This window comes from Sorex fumeus, unplaced genomic scaffold, assembly GCF_029834395.1.
Source record: "Sorex fumeus unplaced genomic scaffold, SorFum_2.1 ptg000050l, whole genome shotgun sequence".
Taxonomy (NCBI): domain Eukaryota; kingdom Metazoa; phylum Chordata; class Mammalia; order Eulipotyphla; family Soricidae; genus Sorex; species Sorex fumeus.
In genome coordinates, this window is record NW_026606107.1 from 2290793 (window position 1) to 2309750 (window position 18958).

An 18958-nucleotide genomic window follows, 5' to 3' on the forward strand; every position below is an offset into this window, starting at 1 on the left:
AGTAAGTCTTTCTCCAGTCCATCGTTTCAGTGCCTGTTGCTTGACCACTCTTCTCATAGATTTTGGTTTGGTTTGGCCCACCTCTCCAACCTATCCTGTCTTATTACTGACTTCTTAGAGCAAAAGTAAATTAGCAGAGTCTCTGCTGCATTTGTATTGTTACCAGCAGATAGATGTTTGCTCTTTTTCTGGGGTTTTGAATTATGCAAATGAAGGCACGAAAACAAAAGCTCGGTGAGGTGGAGGAGGATTGTTAAGAATCCAGGCAATCTCGGTATCTGTATTGCAAAGCATAATGCCCAAAAGTAGAGAGAGTATGGGGGAAATTGTCTGCCATAGAGGCAGGGGGATGGTTTGGGATGGGGGGGAATACCGGGCACATTGATGGTGGAAAATGTACACTGGTGGAGGGATGGTTGTTTGATCATTGTATCACTGAAAGTCAATCACGAAAGCTTTATAACTGTATCTCACGGTGATTCAATTAATGTATATATATATATATATATATATATATATATATATATGAATCCAGGCAATTTTCAGAGCTGTTTAAGACACCCCACTCAGTTTTTACTAACAGCTATCTTGGCTCCTTGCCAGAACTATTTAAAATTTGACACCTCTTCAGAACCTTTCAGCCTAAAATTTGAAAGCCAAAGTTCCTATCTTGACCTTATTTTTCCAAGTGGAGAAAGCTCAGCATATACATAAGAGGAATTTTCAGTGTCTGTGTGTTGACCTTGAATCTTTCTCCCCCTCCCCGCCCCCTCCAGTTTTCATCTGTGTTCCCTGCTGTTGCGTACAACCCCGTCTGGAAAGGAAACCCTCTGGCCCAATTGCCAACTAGGTCTCCTCCACCCCTGTGATAGTATCCGTTGGGCAATAGGACCTAGCGAGGTTCAACCCCGAGGCCAAGGGAGACACACCTGACTGCCGCGTGGGTTGAGCAAGCATGGGAAAGAGGTAGTTAGAAGGGCAGGGCAGAAGTGGGCGTCGCTGCCCGTGAGAAAGAGGGAAGCAGTGACTCCCTCCGGGGTCCGGACGTCGTGTTGACAAGTGCTTCTGAAGATTGGTCCAAGGTTCTGTCTCTCTTTTTCTGTAGCGCCATTTCCTCTGGAGCATCCTTCGTTTGCCTACCCTGGAACTCATGCTGCTTTGTTTGCCAACTCTTCCTCCCACCTCGCCGGTGTCTCCCCGCCTCCCGCGTGTCTCAGTTCCAGAAGCCGGGACCTCTGAAGGCTGGAACTGCGGACCCATTCCAAGAGTGTGGTGACATCTCCCCTGCCAGATTGGTGCCCCGAAAACCGTGCTTCTTGCTAGCAAAGTTTCTAGGGAGAAAGAAAGAAGCACCTCCGACGGTTTTTTTTTTTTTTTGGTTGTTTGTTTTCTTGCTTGCTCTTGTACCTTGCGCGCGCACGGGCGCACGGTGCCTCTCTCCTGGAGACGGCTCATGAGGACTGGTTGGAGACATATCTTCTGCCCGGGGCAGACGTCCGGAGAACGAACCTTGGGGAACCAAGAAGCCAACCTAAGTACCCTGGGACAGCGCAGCGCTGGGAGCGCAGGAGAGCTAATAGCTACAGCTCAGCCTTAGCTAGGATACCTGGGCTTTGAATTGAACCCGCTGGAGGGTCGCTCTAGCCGCTCTAGCCGCTGTGAGTGACACTGCTCAGGATTACGCGTCAGTTACTGCTGAGTGTTGATGCCTAGACTGAGTGGCTGCCCCACTTCCGAGGGCTGAGAACGGAGAAGTTACCACGAAACACCTGTTCCCTGGCTTTTGCTGCTCTTGGAACTGGACTCCTGGATGGGCGCTAGGATGCTTCCTTTTGCTTTGTCTACGTCTCATAGCTCTTATGCTGATTATTGCTATACTGAGCCAATCAAAAATCAAATTGAAAGTGTTGCTACTGTACTGATGGAGTCTCCATCCCAGACCCCAATAAATAACTAGGAGAAAGGGGTCTTCTGTCCTAATTAGCGGAACTCCGCTCTGGAATTGGTCTTGGTTACTCTTTCACCAATATTTGGGTTGCAGTGGCGCCAAGCGTGCTACCGGACCCTGGTGGTGGAAAGAGTACTCAGAGGACCGAACCTCAACAGTCAAGACATCAACAATGGACCAAGTTTATGAAATTCCCGAGGAATCAAATGTGGACCCAATTTCATCTCTGGGAGAAGATGTCATCCGTGGGTCCAATCCCCGATTTACTTTTCCATTTAGCATCCTCTTCTCTACCTTTTTGTACTGTGGGGAGGCAGCATCTGCCTTGTACATGGTTAGAGTCTATCGAAAGAATAGTGAAACCTACTGGATGGCATACACCTTTTCCTTCTTCATGTTTTCATCCATTATGGTCCAGTTGACTCTCATTTTTGTCCACAGAGATCTGGGTAAAGATAAGCCACTGTCATTGTTTATGCATCTAATTCTCTTGGGACCTGTTATGAGGTGAGTAGGATCTGTTCCCTCCTCCCCTACCTCCTCCACATGTCTATGGAAAGAAAGATGAAGCTATTTTTTTTTAACAAGAGTGATACTATGTCTCTAATTTAATTGATCCTCCCATTTCCTTCTCTTGGTTTCCTTATTTACCATCCCAAAATATTTTCTTTTCTGAGTGCCCAGAGAGATTTAAAAGGGTTAGTGTGCATGCTCTGCATGTACTGACCCTGATTCAGTCCCTGCCACCACATGCCCTCCCAAGCATTGGTAGGTTTTATTGGAAGTGCCCCAACACTTCTGGAGGGACTCTGCCTGAGCAGCACTGAATCTTCTGGCCCTCAAACTGAAGCCCCAGTTTTATTAGCCAAAATTGGCTTCCAATGTCCTGAGAACCAGTTGGGTGCCTCCCCACAACTTTTTGTTTTTGTGCCATACCCAGAGGTGCTCAGGACTTACTCCAGGCTCTGGGCTCAGGGCTCACCCTCATGGTCTCCAAAGACAATATGGGGTGCTGGGATCAAACCCAGGTTGGCCGCATGCAAGACAAACACCCTACTGACTGCACTATCGCCCCAGCTCCCCACCCCTCAACACAAATTCGGTCTGAAGTTGAAAATGCCAGCTTGAACATGTGATGAGTACCTGTATCCCAAGCCTATATACAATATCATCGATCTAACCACTAGAAAATGTTGACTATCTTTATTTGGGTTGTGAAAATTTGTATAGGACCAACTTACATGATAACCCTGTGTAACAGGCTGTTAACTTCAGAGTATTTATTTGACTCTACACTTTATATACTCTCTATTTTGAATAAAACACCTCCCCCACCCCATAAGACCTGCCACACATCCAATTTTCTTTACTCTGAGCTGCTTGGATTAGTGCTGTTTCCAATTTCAGTTTTTCTACTTATTTGACATCTGGAAAATATTTTAAGCCCTAGGTGGCCATCTGGTACACTAACCCATTTCAGTTCATTTTGCCAGTTAATCAGTCTTCTGCATATTTCTTTGTCTCTTTCTGCAATAAAGTTATGAGGATAAAAGTAGAAAAAAGAATACAGTCCATTTCTCCATGTGGATGACAATGCAGCATAGTGTAATTGTATCAGGTCTTTCTATTCAGATTACCTTAAAGAGATGAGAATTTTCATATCCTAGGGAGAGAGGCATCCTTGTCTGCAGTCTAATCTGGATGCTATGGGATCTTCAAGGTTGCAAAACCTATGAGGTCAGGAAGAAGGCATGGACCAAGTTTGTCTTGATTGCAAGAGAGGCAGAGAACTGCAGTCAGCTGAGGAATATGGGTCAAAGTGTTGATGTCATTGCAAAGGGAAGATATTTCATCCTTAGAGAGCTAAACATAATCTAAATCTGGGGGGTAAAGGATGGAATTCTCTTCTTCCAGTTATTTAAATAATAATAATACGTTGAAATTTGGGGCCGGAGTGATTGTACAGCAGGTAAGATGCTTGCTTTGCATGCAGCTGAGTCGTTTGATCCTAGATGATTCCCCAAATCCCACCAGGAGTGATCCTTGAATGCAGAGCCAGAACTAAGCCCTGAGCACCACCATGTGTGGTCCCAAACCCAAAATAGTAAAAAAAAAATATTAGGCTCTATTAGAGAAAATAAGGAATATTGACAGAAATAGTGTCCTAGAATTCAGAGAACTGAGAATCTATCCTTATTCTACATTGGTTGGGTGACTGGTGAAATCTCTGAAAATGTTTTGTGCCTTAGTTCCTTAATCTATAAAATAAATGGGTTAGATTAGACCAGAGGTCTCTAAATATATTTGGCCTACCACCTCTTTTCAGAAAAGAAAATCACTCAGTGGCATTCTTGTAAATCTACCTTCTTTAAATAAACAAGTAGAAGAAGCTCCCTCCCAGCTGTACCTGAAACTACTTCCAGCATTTTTGATCAGCATTATTCATTGTTTTTATACCTGCAGACCATCCTGTCCTGCAGTACTATTCCACAGATAGGCAGTTATAATCAAGGCACTCTATACCAGATGTTTTACATATTTCTATGCCTGTAGATAAGACTGGTTGTGATATACAGACCAGTGGTTGAAGAATACTACCCTAGATCATCCCAAGGCCTCCTGGTAGTATTGTCCTCATAAGAAGCACTGAGTTAGTCCATGAGTCTCAAATGAGTATGTCTATGGGAGCCAGATAGATATAAATAAGTATAGGGAGTTTAGTATAAGAAAACAGTAGTTTCATATATGATAAATGAAAAAGGAATCTCAATGTTAGACAAAATGGTGACTATTGAGTACTGTGTATTCTGGAGTCCACATGACCTGCCTAAACAAGGTGACCACTCTTCACTTGTATCTCATTTTTCCCTGTTGAGACTCAGATGGGTAATGCTAGATTCCCCAACTTTTCAGGGGATGCTTCCTCAACAGGATAGTATTAAGATATACCATGAATTTAAAATTTGGCAAATAATAAATGAAAATATTGTATAGTCAAAATCACATCTGTTGGTCAGATATGAATCAGTGGCCTATGTTCAACCTTTGGATTAGGTAATATGAAGATCTTTTGTCGTTCTAAATCCTTGAAATTAAAATTTAAATTGAAAATTAAACTGTGAAAGTAAGGTCTTAGTTGAATTTAATACCAAATTTAGAGATGTCACTAGAGAAGTAAGGAAACTATTTTTCCCTCTCTTCTCAAATGTAATATAGAAGTATTGGATAGATACTATGGATATCGTGGGTTAATTTTTTCTGTTCTAGTTAAACCTGAATTTTTCCTACTCAGGATTCAGCCAATCTGGCTGTGGGTAGGATGCATTCCTGGATGCAGAACCAGCATATATGGAGAGTCAGCTCTTAAGTTATACTTAGATTTCCCACAGCTAGCAGGGTGGGATAAGGATTGGCATCCCTAACATGCCTCTGACACACCGTTTGAAGATCAACTGTATTGAGTTAATATATAAGGCACTCTCAGGAGGAAAATTTCAGTAAGTACTAGTTTTGACTTCCTATGTGTTTTATGATCTCCAAGCTATCTTTGATATGAACCCTTCATATGAAGTATTGTGTGCTGTACTCCATTTATGTTACTTCTACTTGAAATGATTGGAAAGCATTTATAATCTTATCAGATAACCTTACAGCAGGGGAAAATAATTAAAAACTTATGTCCTGGGGCTGGAGTGATAGCACAGCATTTGCCTTGCACATGGCCAACACAGGTTTGATTTCCAGCTTCCCATGTGGTCCCCTGAGCACGACCAGGAGTGATTCCTGAGTTCGGAGTCAGGAGTAACCCCTGTGACTCACTGGGTATGACCCCCAAAAAGTGCAAAAAAAAAATAAAACCTTATGTCCTTGTTATTCTTATTTTCAAGGTGAATTACTGGAGCGTATAGTAGGAAAGATGGGCATTGTGCTATTTCATGAGTGGTGTGTTATTGTCTTCTGAGTATCAAACAATTAAAATCCCTTGGACTTTAATTATAAAACATAGATGGGCAGCAAGGGATAGGATTGGGGGGTGAGGAGGGGGATGAAAATCACACTGAGGTAACATAGAGGCTCTGGTAGATGTACATGAGCACATTGATGGTGGTGGGGTGCAGTAATTTTGGACATCAATACCATAACCTTATACAGTAGTAGCAATTTAAACTATAATAATGGGCTTGAGAGAAAATACAATGGGCAGGGTGCTAGCCTTGCATTCAGCCCACTGGGGTTCAATCCCTCACACTGCTTATGGTCCCTCAAGCCCTGCCAGTGATCCCTGAGCACAGATTTAGGAGTAATCTCTGAGCACTACTGGTGTGACTAAAAAGCACCCCTCCCAAATAATTAAAATAAATAAATTTCATAAATGTTTGACAAAAAAAGATACTGTCTTCTTTGAGGACAAATTATGTTTAAAGTGATATTGTCAAACAGGTCAAGAGGTTCCCAAAACAATTTATTGTGTTCTTTTAGTTTTCCTAGATATATAGTTCATTTGGATCTGACCTGCTAAGTATTTAAGAATCTTTATTATTAAATGCATATGAGAGTTTTATTCCAGATATTTTACAAGAAGTTTTAGCCAAGGTTATAGTTGTCTTGAAAAAACAGAACTGTCTTAGAAAAACAGAACTCATAGATAAGTGCTTTCAATAAGGAATTTGAAAGCAGCCTGAGAGATAGTAAAGAGAGTAAGATCCTTGCCTCACAGGCAGTGTCTTGGGTTTGATTCCCTGCATCCCATATAGTCCCCCAAATACCGCCAGGAGTGATCCCTGAGCACAGAGCCAGGAATAACTCATGAACATCTCTGGGTGTGTCCCTCCCCAAAATAGGAATTTGAAGTGTTAGGAGAACACCAGGAACTTTGGGGAACTTTATCATTTTATCTCAACATATAATCTACTAAATGTTGTTGTATTCAAGGTACCTTTCTACCACAGGCTTATTCTTACAGAGGCAAAGAATTTCCTATCAAAGAAATACTTCTAAAATGGTCTTCTTATATCGATCATTGAGCCAAAGAGGAGACTCAAGTAACTTGTAGAAGGCACGATCATCTAACTCTTTGACTAATGAGAAATGAATAGAAAATGACAGAAGGAATGGTAAAAAGTAGCACAATCTCCTTGAACTATTTTACGCCTTATCACAATGTCTTCCTAGGACTGCTTTAGTGAAGTTCCCCTGATGCTTTCCTTCTGCAGATGTTTGGAGGCCATGAGTAAGTACCTTACTCTGTGGAAGAAAGAAGGGCAAGAGGAGCCCTATGTGAGCCTCACCCGAAAGAAGATGCTAATAAATGGCGAAGAGGTGCTAATAGAATGGGAGGTGGGCCACTCTGTCAGAACCCTGGCTGTGCATCGCAATGCCTACAAACGTATGTCACAGATCCAAGCCTTTCTAGGTTCAGTGCCCCAACTGACCTATCAACTCTATGTGACCCTCATCTCTGCTGAGGTCACCCTGCCTAGAGGTGAGTGGGGGTCAGGAAATGGGAAGGCTCCATTTAAATAGAGGCTTTTAAAAATATAGATCTGAGTTGTCAAATATGCAGGCCACTAACTTATGTGGCTAATTAAATTAAATTGAAATGAAATGAAAGATGTACTTCCTTAATCAAACCAACCAGATTTTAAGTAGCCAATAACCACATGAGGTCACTGGCTTGGACAGCGCAGGCACTGTAGAGCATGCCTATCATTGCAGAAGTTCTATTGGATAGCACTGGGAGATAGTCCAAGAAATTGGGAATTCAGACATCTCAGGCATGCCAGATTTCTTAAATGGGGGTTGGTGTTGGATAGATAGTACAGCAGGAAAGGCACTTGCCGTGCACGTGGCACTACATATGGTCTTCCAGTCCCCACCAGTAGTGATCCCTAAACTCAGAATCCTGAGCACTGCTGGGTGTGCCCAAAAAACCAAAAGTAAACTGTGTGTGGGGAGTGAGATATTTGAAAAAACATATCTCAGATAAACACTCTCGCCCCAGAACAAGTGAGTGATACCAGCAGTGAGCAGAACATTTCTCCTAGCCAAGTGGGTTTAAATTGTACTGAGGTGTTTCGGGTTTTATTTTGGGGATTTAGTTAGGGATGTTTATATTTAAATGAGAAGTTCCCAAATATTACAAGTCATGAGAAAAAATATTTCTGGATTAAAGCTCCTTTTTTTAGGATTTCATGTCTTTTCCAGACCTGAGTCAATCTGAATCTGAGGAGGTCAGGAATTTATAATTTGTAAAAGTATATCCAGTTGGTTTGGACCAACCATGTTTGGGAACCGGTGATTTGATTAATCACTTTTCTCAACTTCAGTGGGGTGTGATAGGGGAATAAATAGGGGTATGAAATGAATACTGATGAAATTCAGGTCTGATTTTAGCTCTGATCTCTGTGATTTCTGAGTGAAGTTATCAAAGAGGTCACTGTATTTATGAGATGAGTAAGACCTTTAGCAGAGGATAAAATGTGAGTCAGTGTTTTCAAAATCGAGACAAAATCTCAGGTTACTAATGAGTTTTAACAACCTGAGGTTGGCTTCATCTGCCTGGCTTGGAGTTGGTGCAGCTGTGTCGTTTTAGACCACAGCCTTATTATTAAGTGCTGTCCCTGACTCACAAAGCACCATATCTCTATTTTCTTTTTCTCCACTAAGAATTGTTCATGATGTTCTGTTGTCTTATAGCTTTTCATATACCTGGAATTGACAATAGTCTGAGAAAAAGTATCTTTGGAAACTATGCTGCTTTTCTTCCTGAGAAAGCTGAGGGTCATCATACATCTAATTAAAATATGAATAAATTACAAAAGTAATACATGAACAAACTTACCTATAGAAAATTTCTGGAAAATTATATAACAAATGGTTTTCCTCTGGGGAGTAGCAATGAGAAGTCAGCTAATTTTTATGTCTTTATACCCACTTAAATTAAAACATTTTTACCATCATATTTTATTTTATTCCTTATTTATATTATGAAAAATGAGCCATGGTTATAATAAAGATTAGAAACTATTAATATATTTACATATATGTATATCACATAAGATGTAATCTCACTTCCAAAAGGTCACTCATGTTAATCATTCAGTATATCACCTTTCAAACTTCTATGTGAAAATAAACGTATACAATATTTATACAAATTTTTGCCAAAAAGTGCCAAATCATTAAACATTTTGTTCACCAATGTCTTTTCCAAAAATATGTCAATGTCTTTCTTAGACAATTACATATTCCCATATATGTATATTAAATACATGGTATATAATTTTCTTATATATAAATTGTTCCATACCTTTTTATTTACCTAATATTCTCTTGATGGAATTAGAGTTTGTTTCTCTGTTTTCATACAGATTTTCTTCCTAATTACAAACTATTCCTAGTCAACATTTTACAAGTATCTGTATGCTAATAAAACTTTTTATGATCGGGGCTGGAGCAACAGTAACGTGTGCAGACCATTTGCTTTGCATGGGGCTGACCCGGGTTTGATCCCAAACATCCCGTATGGTCCCCTTAGCACCTCGAGATGTAATTCCTGAGTGTAGACCCAGGAGTAATCCCTGAACATTACTAGGTGTGACCCCCAAAGCAACCAAACAAAAAACTTTGTAAGATGAATTTTAGAATTGCTGCATAAAGATTATTTATGTTTAAACTTTTATTGATACTGTCTTATAACCCTCCTAAATGTTTAATGAATGTATATTTCCATCAGAAGTGGAAAAATGTGCCATTTCTTCATACCTTAAATATCATTTGATTGTTGGTTATAAAATAACAGATTATTTTAATAACTTGTTTCATGAATGAAGCTGAGTATCTCTCAAGTTTAGTCCTTGTGTGTGTTCTTAAATTGCTTATCAAAATATTTACTTTTCCTATTTTTATTTATTTATTTATTTTTGTTTTGGGGGAGCATGTAGGTCTGTGCTTAGGGGCTACTCCTGGCACTATGTTTGGGGATTGCTCTGGGTAGTGCTCAGGAGAGCATTCAATGTCATGCATACTTTTCCTATAGGTTGTCTTTTTCTTATCAACTTGTAGGAGCTATTTATTCTGGCTGTTAATCCTTTTTCTGCTGTGAATATGTGTATGTGTACTCTTGCATAGATTTCTTGTAAATGCAAATACATTTTAGCTGTGTATATACGTAATGATACAACATGTTAGATACATATGCAAAATACTATCATATATACACTATACTTGTATCTTCACTCTTACAGATTGTTTTACAAATTCAGATTTTTGATTGGCTTTAGCTATTGTGGTTTTCTTACAAATTACTTTCACAACTGAATATCAAGCAGAATAATTTTTTTTTACATGTGTAAACATCCCATTTATTTTCCTCTATCTGAGGTTTCATCTGTTATTTTTCTTTTTTTTTCCCTTTATTTTATTTTATTTTTTTTAAAGTTGTAGATTTACAATTTTTTGTGCTTTGGTTTCAATTATACAATGATCAGATACCCATCCCTCCACCAGTGCCCATTTTCCACCACCATGGATAATATCCCTCCCACCCCCATCCCCCCATCCCCCCTGTCTCTGTGGCAGGGCAATCCCCTGTGTTCTCTCTCTCCTTTTGGGTGTTGTGGTCTGCAAAAGAGGCATTGAGTGGCAAACATGTTCAGTCCATAGTCTACTTTCGACATGCATCTCCCCTCCTGGGAGGATCCTCCAAACATCCTTTATTTGGTGCTCCCTTCTCTATCTGAACAGCCCTTTCCTCTAGGATACCCGGCTGGCCTCTAAGTTATGGAGTAATCCTCCTGGTGCTGATCTCAGCTATTCTTGGGTATTAATCTCATACTTTGTTACTTTATATTCCCCAGATGAATGCAATCTTTCTATGTCTATCCCTCTCTTTCTGACTCATTTCGCTTAGCATGATACTTTCCATATTGTACCACTTGTATGTAAATTTCATGACTTCATCTTTTCTAAGAGCTACATAGTACTCCATTGTGTAGATGTACCAAAGTTTCTTTAACCAGTCATCTGCTCTTGGGCATTCAGGTTTCTTCCAGTTTCTGGCTATTGTAAAGAGTGCTGCAATGAACAAACAAGTGCAGATGTCACTTCGACTATACATTTTTGCCTCTCTGGGATATATTCCCAGGAGTGGTATTGCTGGGTCAAATGGGAGCTCAATTTCTAATTTTTTGAGAATCGTCCATACTGTTTTCCAGAAGGGCTGAACCAGTGGACATTCCCACCAACAGTGAAGGAGTGTCCCTTTCTCGCCACATCCACGCCAGCATCGGTTGCTTTTGTTCTTTTGAATGTGGGCCAGTCTCTGAGGTGTGAGATGGTATCTCATTGTGGTTTTGATCTGCATCTCCCTGATGATTAATGATGTAGAGCATTTTCTCATGTGCTTTTTTGCCATTCGGATTTCTTCTTTGAGAAAGTTTCTGTTCATTTCATTGCCCCATTTTTGGATGGGGTTGGATGTTTTCTTCTTGTGGAGTTTAACCAGTATTTTGTATATCCTGGATATCAACCCCTTGTCAGATGTGTATTCGGTGAATATCCTTTCCCATTCTGTAGACTGTCTTTGTATTTTGGTCACTGTTTCTTTGGAGGTGCAGAAGACAAGCAGAATAATTTAACTTGATCGTCCAAATAGATGAATTTCTATGATCAATTGGTCAATTCCTCCATCAAAAACCAAAGCAAAATGACAGTAAGAGAAAACAAATTTCACTGATAATCTGATTGTGATTGTATTAACAGTCATATTTAACTATTTAGTTTAAATATTAGATAAATAACACTTATTTAGGTTGTTTGGGAGGAATTTAAATCTTTATACAATTTTATATATATTACACCACTTTTATGAGGTATGATTAGCAGAAAAACCTGTGTTTCTAGCATATACAATTTAATGAGTTTAGAGAAACTCCATGAATTTTATCTATAAAACATTACCTCTGAAGTACTTTTTGTTAAATATTTTAAATGTACTCTCATATGATTTTCTTGGTATAGGTCCTGCATATTTTGGTAAGACTTATTTATTGTAAGATAACCTGTCAATTTTCAAATCATCTGATGTCCTAAGTGTCAAGGTAGTGCCCAGGTAAATGGGACCTGCACTTTGCACATAGGAAATGATGGGAATGATGACAGGTAGCATTTGCTATGTCTCAGGCATTTCTTCAAGCACCTTACATGTCATTATTTTATTTTACCCTCACTAAATCCTATGAGATGATTATCATCCCCAATTTACAATGAGTTTAAGCAAATTCCCTAAGGTTACATAAGTAGTAAGTGGCAAGGCTCATATTGCAATTCAGGATGCCTGCATTCAAAGCCAACTATATAACTATACAAAGTATGTAAGGAAATGTTTCCTCAACCAAATTGTTCACTGATTTCTCCCATAAAAATATTCTGACAATACCATCTAAGATTTTGTATGCAAATTTTTGTTTAGTTTCCTTACTTTTAGGACCAGAAAGATAGTATTGCAGGCAGGACACTTGCCTTGTGTGCGGCTGACATGGGTTCAATTCCCAGCACCACGTACGGTCCCCTGAGCAGTGCCAGAGATGATCCCTGAGCACAGATCCAGGAGAAAGCTCTGAGCACTGCCAGTGTGGCACCCAACCCCCCACAAATAGTCTTTCACCAATTTTCTATGTATTCTGTATACCCACTTTCTAATCTCTTTTTCTCTGGAAGCCAGTATCTCTCTCTTGGCTTTTGGAGCTAGTATCACTTTTGGCAGGAGTTTACTTATAGGGAGACATATAGGAAGGTATTTTTACATTTATTACAAGCATCAAGATTTTTTTGATTAAACTAAGTGCTAGGTGAGTTCTAATTTAATGAACGTATTACCATATTGCTAGTTCTGCATAGACTCTGATATACCCAACTCCCCAAGAAACATAACTTGAGGATGAGACTGGGAATGGTTTATAAAACTAAGTGTATATCACATCATTATGTTTATGTCTTGTTTTTTTTTCTTGGGTCATATGCATTGGTGGTCAGGGCTTACTCTGGGCTCTGCACTCAGGGGACCATATAGGGTACCAGGATTGAACTCAGGGTAGCTGCATGTAAGGACCTTACCTGTTATACTATTGTTCCTGCCCTACGTTGTACATCTTAAATGATATACTGTTATGTTATGTATATGTATATAATGTATATATATATACATATGACATATATCAGGCATATCTCAAACTGGCAAAAAGAATAAATAAAAAAGAATAAAGTTAAGAGTAGCCACTTTGAGAGTCTCCCATTCTAAAGTCTCTGAGATTCTAGTATTTAGAGGTTAAAGAGAAGACACAACAAATCTGCAGCAAGGTAAATTTGTTTTTTTTGGATTTGTTTCTTTCTTTTGAGTTTTGATGGGGAGAGTTTCACTTCTTTTGAAGATTAAATTAACACCCCAAAAGGCTTTTCTCCCCTGATTTCAGTGTTTACTCTGGGAACAGGAAGTTCCCAAAGTCTGTTAGGACTCACATGCACTCTGAGAATACCAGTTTTTATTTCTATTATTACTGATTGATGTTGTTTTTAAAAATAAAGAAATGGATTAGTTCACTGTGTGATGTAGACTTGATAAAAGCAGGTGAGGGAACATACCTACTCTAACATGTATGGATGTCAATGGCTCAGAAATAAGGTTTTTAGTTTTTTTAAACACTGTCCTGAAAGTCTGGGTGGGGATACCAAAGTTTGGGGGAAGTTTTATATACATTGGTAAAATATATCAAAGCATTAGAATGATGGATTCACATTGCCAGTGATTAATGCAAGTAACTATAGAGTATCTTGGTGAATTGGGAAATTGAGGCACATAGCTCTTTAGTGACTTTTATAAGATTTCATACATGTTCGCCAAGAATTTCACCAAGAATTCTTCATTAATGCCACAAACTTTTGAGCATCTACTATATTTCAAACAGTATGCAGTGCTTTCAGACAGTATATAGTATATAGAATCAATGAACAAAATAGACATTGTTTCTTCTGCCCTCATGGGATTTCCACTATGTGTTTTAACACATTTGACAAGCACACATAAGCAAGACCAGTTTCTTGAGAAAATCACCAAAGGTGTTCTCTATGAGTATCCTCTGACTTGATTTGTTCAGACAGGGTTCTTCTTCCTTCAAAGTTTGCTTAAAAGCCTGTTTTATGAGGTAGCTTCTGTGTGCTTCTCAAATTAATGATTTTCTAATACTAGTTTTGAGACATCTCAAAAGGTAAATTTTTATATGATGATTATTAACATATACAGTACATGGTCATTATGATAAATTTAGAAAATAGAGAAATATTGAAAAAACAAAAAAGCTAATATGAATTGCTATGGGAAGAATATATTTTAACTTATTTTTTCTGTGCGTCCTATATATTTTATAGCTCTGTTTATATGCGACTTTGCTCTTAACTGAGGCTCTTTAATTTCACACATCATCTTTCTGGACCTCTAGCTCAGAGTACAAATTTCACCACTATCATTGACTTATCATCTTTTTTTTCTTACAGCTGTGCTAATGGTCTTTTCCCTGATATCAGTTACCTATGGGGCTACCCTCTGCAATATGTTGGCCATCCAGATCAAGTATGATGAATACAAAATTCGCCTTGGGCCACTAGAAGTCCTCTGCATCACCATCTGGCGGACACTGGAGATCACTTCCCGCCTCATGATTTTGGTACTCTTCTCAGCCACCTTGAAATTGAAGGCTGTGCCCTTCTTAGTGCTCAACTTTCTGGTCATCCTCTTTGAGCCTTGGGTTAAATTCTGGAGGAGTGGTGCTCAGATGCCTACGAACATTGAGAAAAATTTCAGTCGGGTTGGCACCATGGTGGTACTGATTTCTGTTACTGTCCTCTATGCTGGCATCAACTTCTCTTGCTGGTCTGCATTGAAGTTGAAGTTGGCAGATAGAGACCTTGTTGACAAAGGTCAGAACTGGGGACATATGGGCCTGCACTATAGTGTGAGGTTGGTAGAAAATGTGATAATGGTCTTGGTTTTTAAGTTCTTTGGTGTGAAAGTGTTACTGAATTACTGTCATTCCTTGATTGCCTTGCAGCTCATTATTGCTTATCTGATTTCCATTGGCTTCATGCTCCTTTTCTTCCAGTATTTGCATCCGTTGCGCTCACTCTTCACCCATAATGTAGTGGACTACCTTCACTGTGTCTGTTGCCACCTGCATCCGCGGGGCAGAACGGAGAACTTGCAGCCACCTATTGACACTGAAACAATACAAAGCATTGTTTGATTTTTTTCACAATTCTCTGTATTTGGAAATGGGTTGGTAGGTTGCAAAGATTAACTGTGAACTTGGAGAAGAGGAATCCCATGGGCAGAAACATTAACAAGGATATTTTCATAGAATTTCTGGTAGCTCCTTTTAAGAAGGAGCACACCTCCACCCAAATTTCCTCAAGATTGGCTGATATACTTGGCGAATAGTGTAGTTAGTATACGCCCAGAAAGGTCAGAGATACCATTTACAGTCCTCCACCCTGCTGGCTATCCAGTAGGATAAATTACCTTGATGGTATTTTAGGTTCTCTGTGACCTTCTAGCTCTGCTTATTTGCTTGAGGCATCCCTGAACTTTCCTAAGGCTAAGTGAAGGTCCATAATTCTACCAGAATGCATACTAACTAATAGAGGATTCAACAGCTTACTAGCTATGGGTATTTCCCTGGATACAATATGACTAATGTGAAACCTGTAATTGTGTGACTGAAGTCTTTTCATTGTAATGAGAAACTCTGGTTCAGAAGAAAACCACTGCTGTTACAACTTACCCCCAGTAAAATTTTGCTGGTGATAATTCATTAAGGAGCTCTCTTTTCAGTGGACTTTCATGGTTTCACCATGATGAAGGAACAAAGGATAGGATTCCTTCAGGTCAAAAGTAAAAAGAAGCCATTTTCTTCTTCAGTCTGTTGCATGGACCTGCAGTTGTTCAACTGACATGGTAGGGTAAAATCTCTTCACTTTGTGCCTCCTTATTAGGAATTTCCTCCAATCCAACTTTTCTGTGTTTTTACTACTTGATGAAGACTCCAAAGAAGCTGAACTATAAATGAAAATATTTCTAAGCTATGGTATTAATGAAGACTGTTTTGTGTCTCATACTGTCTTAAGTATTTTGCTAATTTGTTTTTTTTTCAAGGGCAAAGAAAATGTAGCAATGGCTAAGATATCACTTCATGATTTTCTGGGTTGGGATGGTAACTGACATTGCAAGGTAAAGAAAATAATATTAAATAAATGTTGTTACTGGTTTCTGCCTATAGAATTTCCTTTATTTTCTAATACAGAGTATATGTTTACCAATCCTCTGCTTATTCCCACACCCTCAAGGGACAAATGCAGCTCTTCGATTCTCATGTGTCTTAAGTATTTGTCTCATATCAAGTGGATACTTTGATGGGAATGCCATCTAGATGCCTAGGAATTGAGGTTACTGTGATCACTGCCTATTGGGACAGAATATGCCAGCATTTGCCTAATTAATGTCTGTTCTTCCCAGACCATGAAGGTGAGAACTCCCTATTTAGCATGTGCCAGTTGTAATCATCTGAAGCCCTAGCAATCTGATTTAAGGCCTCTCATCATCCAATTTTACTCTTCTGGACTCATGCTAAGATTTTATCTCTATTTCTGTTCCTCTTACTTCAGTATCAGGACATTATGTTGGAGGAGTAGACCATTCTAAGTAGCAGAGTGATGAGCCAGAATCTTTCTATTTCTTTGCATGGTTTCTCTATCTTCAACCATATTTGGCACTACAAGGACTGGATACTTAATTGGTGGTACAGTAAAGTGACGTACTTTGGAGCTGGGTTACCATCGAATACCCTTTTTCAACCCAACTTCTTTATTCCACCTTTCCTGATGAAGAGACTTCGGCGGTTGTCATTTAAACAAAAGTATCAAATTGTTGTCTAATGTGTTATTTAAGTTTATTTTTAAAGAAATAATCTGTCAAACCTCCAGAAGAACACATTGCCCTTTTGTAATTCAATAAAGAATTTCTCCCCAGTGGTTAATGTGCCCTCGTTAAGAGCAAGAGCAATATGGAACTATAATTTGGTCCATTAAAACCATGTGAATCAGCTACTTAAAAAGTGGGTGCTATGGGAACAGAGGTACACACTGAGCCATGCAGCCAATTAGAGTTAGATTGAAGATATATAAAGCAGAAAAGTATGCCTTTGTAATTACTGGATAAAGCATATTTTCTCCCATGTATCCTCACCAACTTGGGTGAGTTAATATCTTGGGAATGCAGGGAGTTTAGGGCAAGGGGTGTGGAGCAGCTTTAAACCTGTAAAACCTGCTGCCCTTACCCAACAGAGAAGAAACTCTAGTGATATATTATGGAAATGAACTCTTAGAAGCTCCTATGCGTGGTATGCATTCTGTTTCTGGGCCATATTCTACAAAATAAGGAGGAGTTCTGGAATAAGGTGTAAGAAGGAAAAGCGACCCTTCTATTTGCAAACACTTCCTTGTCTGATCTCTTTTTATCCTTTTAAATCTTAAGGCAACACAGGGGCACTTTTGCTGTCTACTGCCATATTCCACAGTGTGTAGGGGCAGTCTTAGTGGGAGAGGAGGCAGGGATAGGACAAGGGAATGAGTTCTGCAAAGGAAGTTAGAACCATAACGTTTGGGAGAAAGAGTTAAGTACTGTAACAGCAGTTACTTGCATGTCACTGGAAATTTGGTAGTCTTAAAAAAAAAACCAAGCACGTTGTGTTAAAGAAATGGTAAATAAATTAATTAATTGCTGTCATTTTTTTCTCCACGATGCTTTAAAGATTATGGGCACAGAACTGTCAGAACTAAATAATGATAAATATTACGAAACTGTGCTTTGTATGCAGTCTTTGATTCAGTCATCAAATCAACTTGTATGAGGTACTTATTCCCATAGTATAGATGAAGATTCTAAGGCATGGAAAAGTGAACTAAACTGTCCAAAGTCACAGTTACTGTCAGAATTTGGATTCAATTTGAGTCATCCAGCCTCCAGAGCTTACATCCCTAATCATGACACAAACCTCTAAGTCTTCTTATGTTCATTGTGAAATTATTTTAATGTATTAGTGATTTTAGAAGTATTTATTGGGGCTGGAGCGATAGCACAGTGGGTAGGGCGTTTGCCTTGCATGCAGCCAACATGACCGACCCGAGTTAGATTCCTCCACCCCTCTCGGAGAGCCCAGCAAGCTACCAGAGTATCTCGCCCGCCCGGCAGAACCTGGCAAGCTACCCGTGATGTATTCGATATGCCAAACACAGTAACAACAAAGTCTCCAATGGAGATGTTACTGGGCCCGCTCGAGCAAATCGAGCAAATTGAACAACGGGAGGACAGTGACAGTAACAGTGACAGAAGTATTTATTGGTGAGGCTATGGGTGGATTTACAGTAAGTATTTTCCCCCTCACAAACACACCTTATCAGGAGACACCACTCATGAGGAGAAAGGTCAGTTCTTACAAAGCCTAGCATGAAAACCAACTGTCTACTCACATGCACTTGTATATCCGTATTGGGACTAGGAGACACAACATAGAGGACTGATAATAGAGACTCCCATTCCTAGTTTCAGAAATTTGTTGCCTGCATGTTCTTAAATAATACATTCTAGGCCAAGAGGATTCCCAAATTTATTTTACCTACCAGTTCCTTTTCATGAAAAAAAATTGCTCTCTACCTTCCTTCTTCTTTTTGGTTTTTGGGTTACACCCAGTGATGCTCATGGGTTCCTCCTAGCTCTGCACTCAGGAATTACCCCTGGTGGTGTTTGGGGGACCATATGGGATGATGGGGATCAAACCTTGATAAGCCACGTGCAAGGCAACCGCCCTACCGGCTGTGCTATAACTCTGGCCCCTGTACCTCCCTTCTTTAGTGAGGAAATATACCTTCTTTAGGCACACGGAAAGTGTCCCTCAATTGCACTAG

The 18958-nt window shown here is 39.5% G+C and overlaps 1 protein-coding gene across 1 annotated transcript; it reads left to right on the plus strand.

Annotated features, from left to right (window-relative positions):
- The first annotated feature begins 1823 nt into the window (after positions 1-1823).
- On the plus strand, positions 1824-15243 carry XKRX (XK related X-linked). The gene is made up of 3 exons (XM_056124188.1): positions 1824-2455; positions 7162-7430; positions 14498-15243. Exons 1-3 carry the CDS (start codon positions 2121-2123, stop codon positions 15241-15243), a joined length of 1350 nt encoding a protein of 449 aa, XP_055980163.1. The 5' UTR covers positions 1824-2120.
- The last annotated feature ends 3715 nt before the right edge of the window (positions 15244-18958 follow it).

Excerpts from the sequence above, each read along its gene's own strand:
- XKRX (XM_056124188.1), top strand. The coding sequence starts at position 2,121 with ATGGACCAAGTTTATGAAATTCCCGAGGAATCAAATGTGGACCCAATT. Across the intron at positions 2,456-7,161 it reads CTCTTGGGACCTGTTATGAG|ATGTTTGGAGGCCATGAGTA; the intron begins GTGAGTAGGATC and ends TTCCTTCTGCAG. Across the intron at positions 7,431-14,497 it reads TGAGGTCACCCTGCCTAGAG|CTGTGCTAATGGTCTTTTCC; the intron begins GTGAGTGGGGGT and ends TTTTTCTTACAG.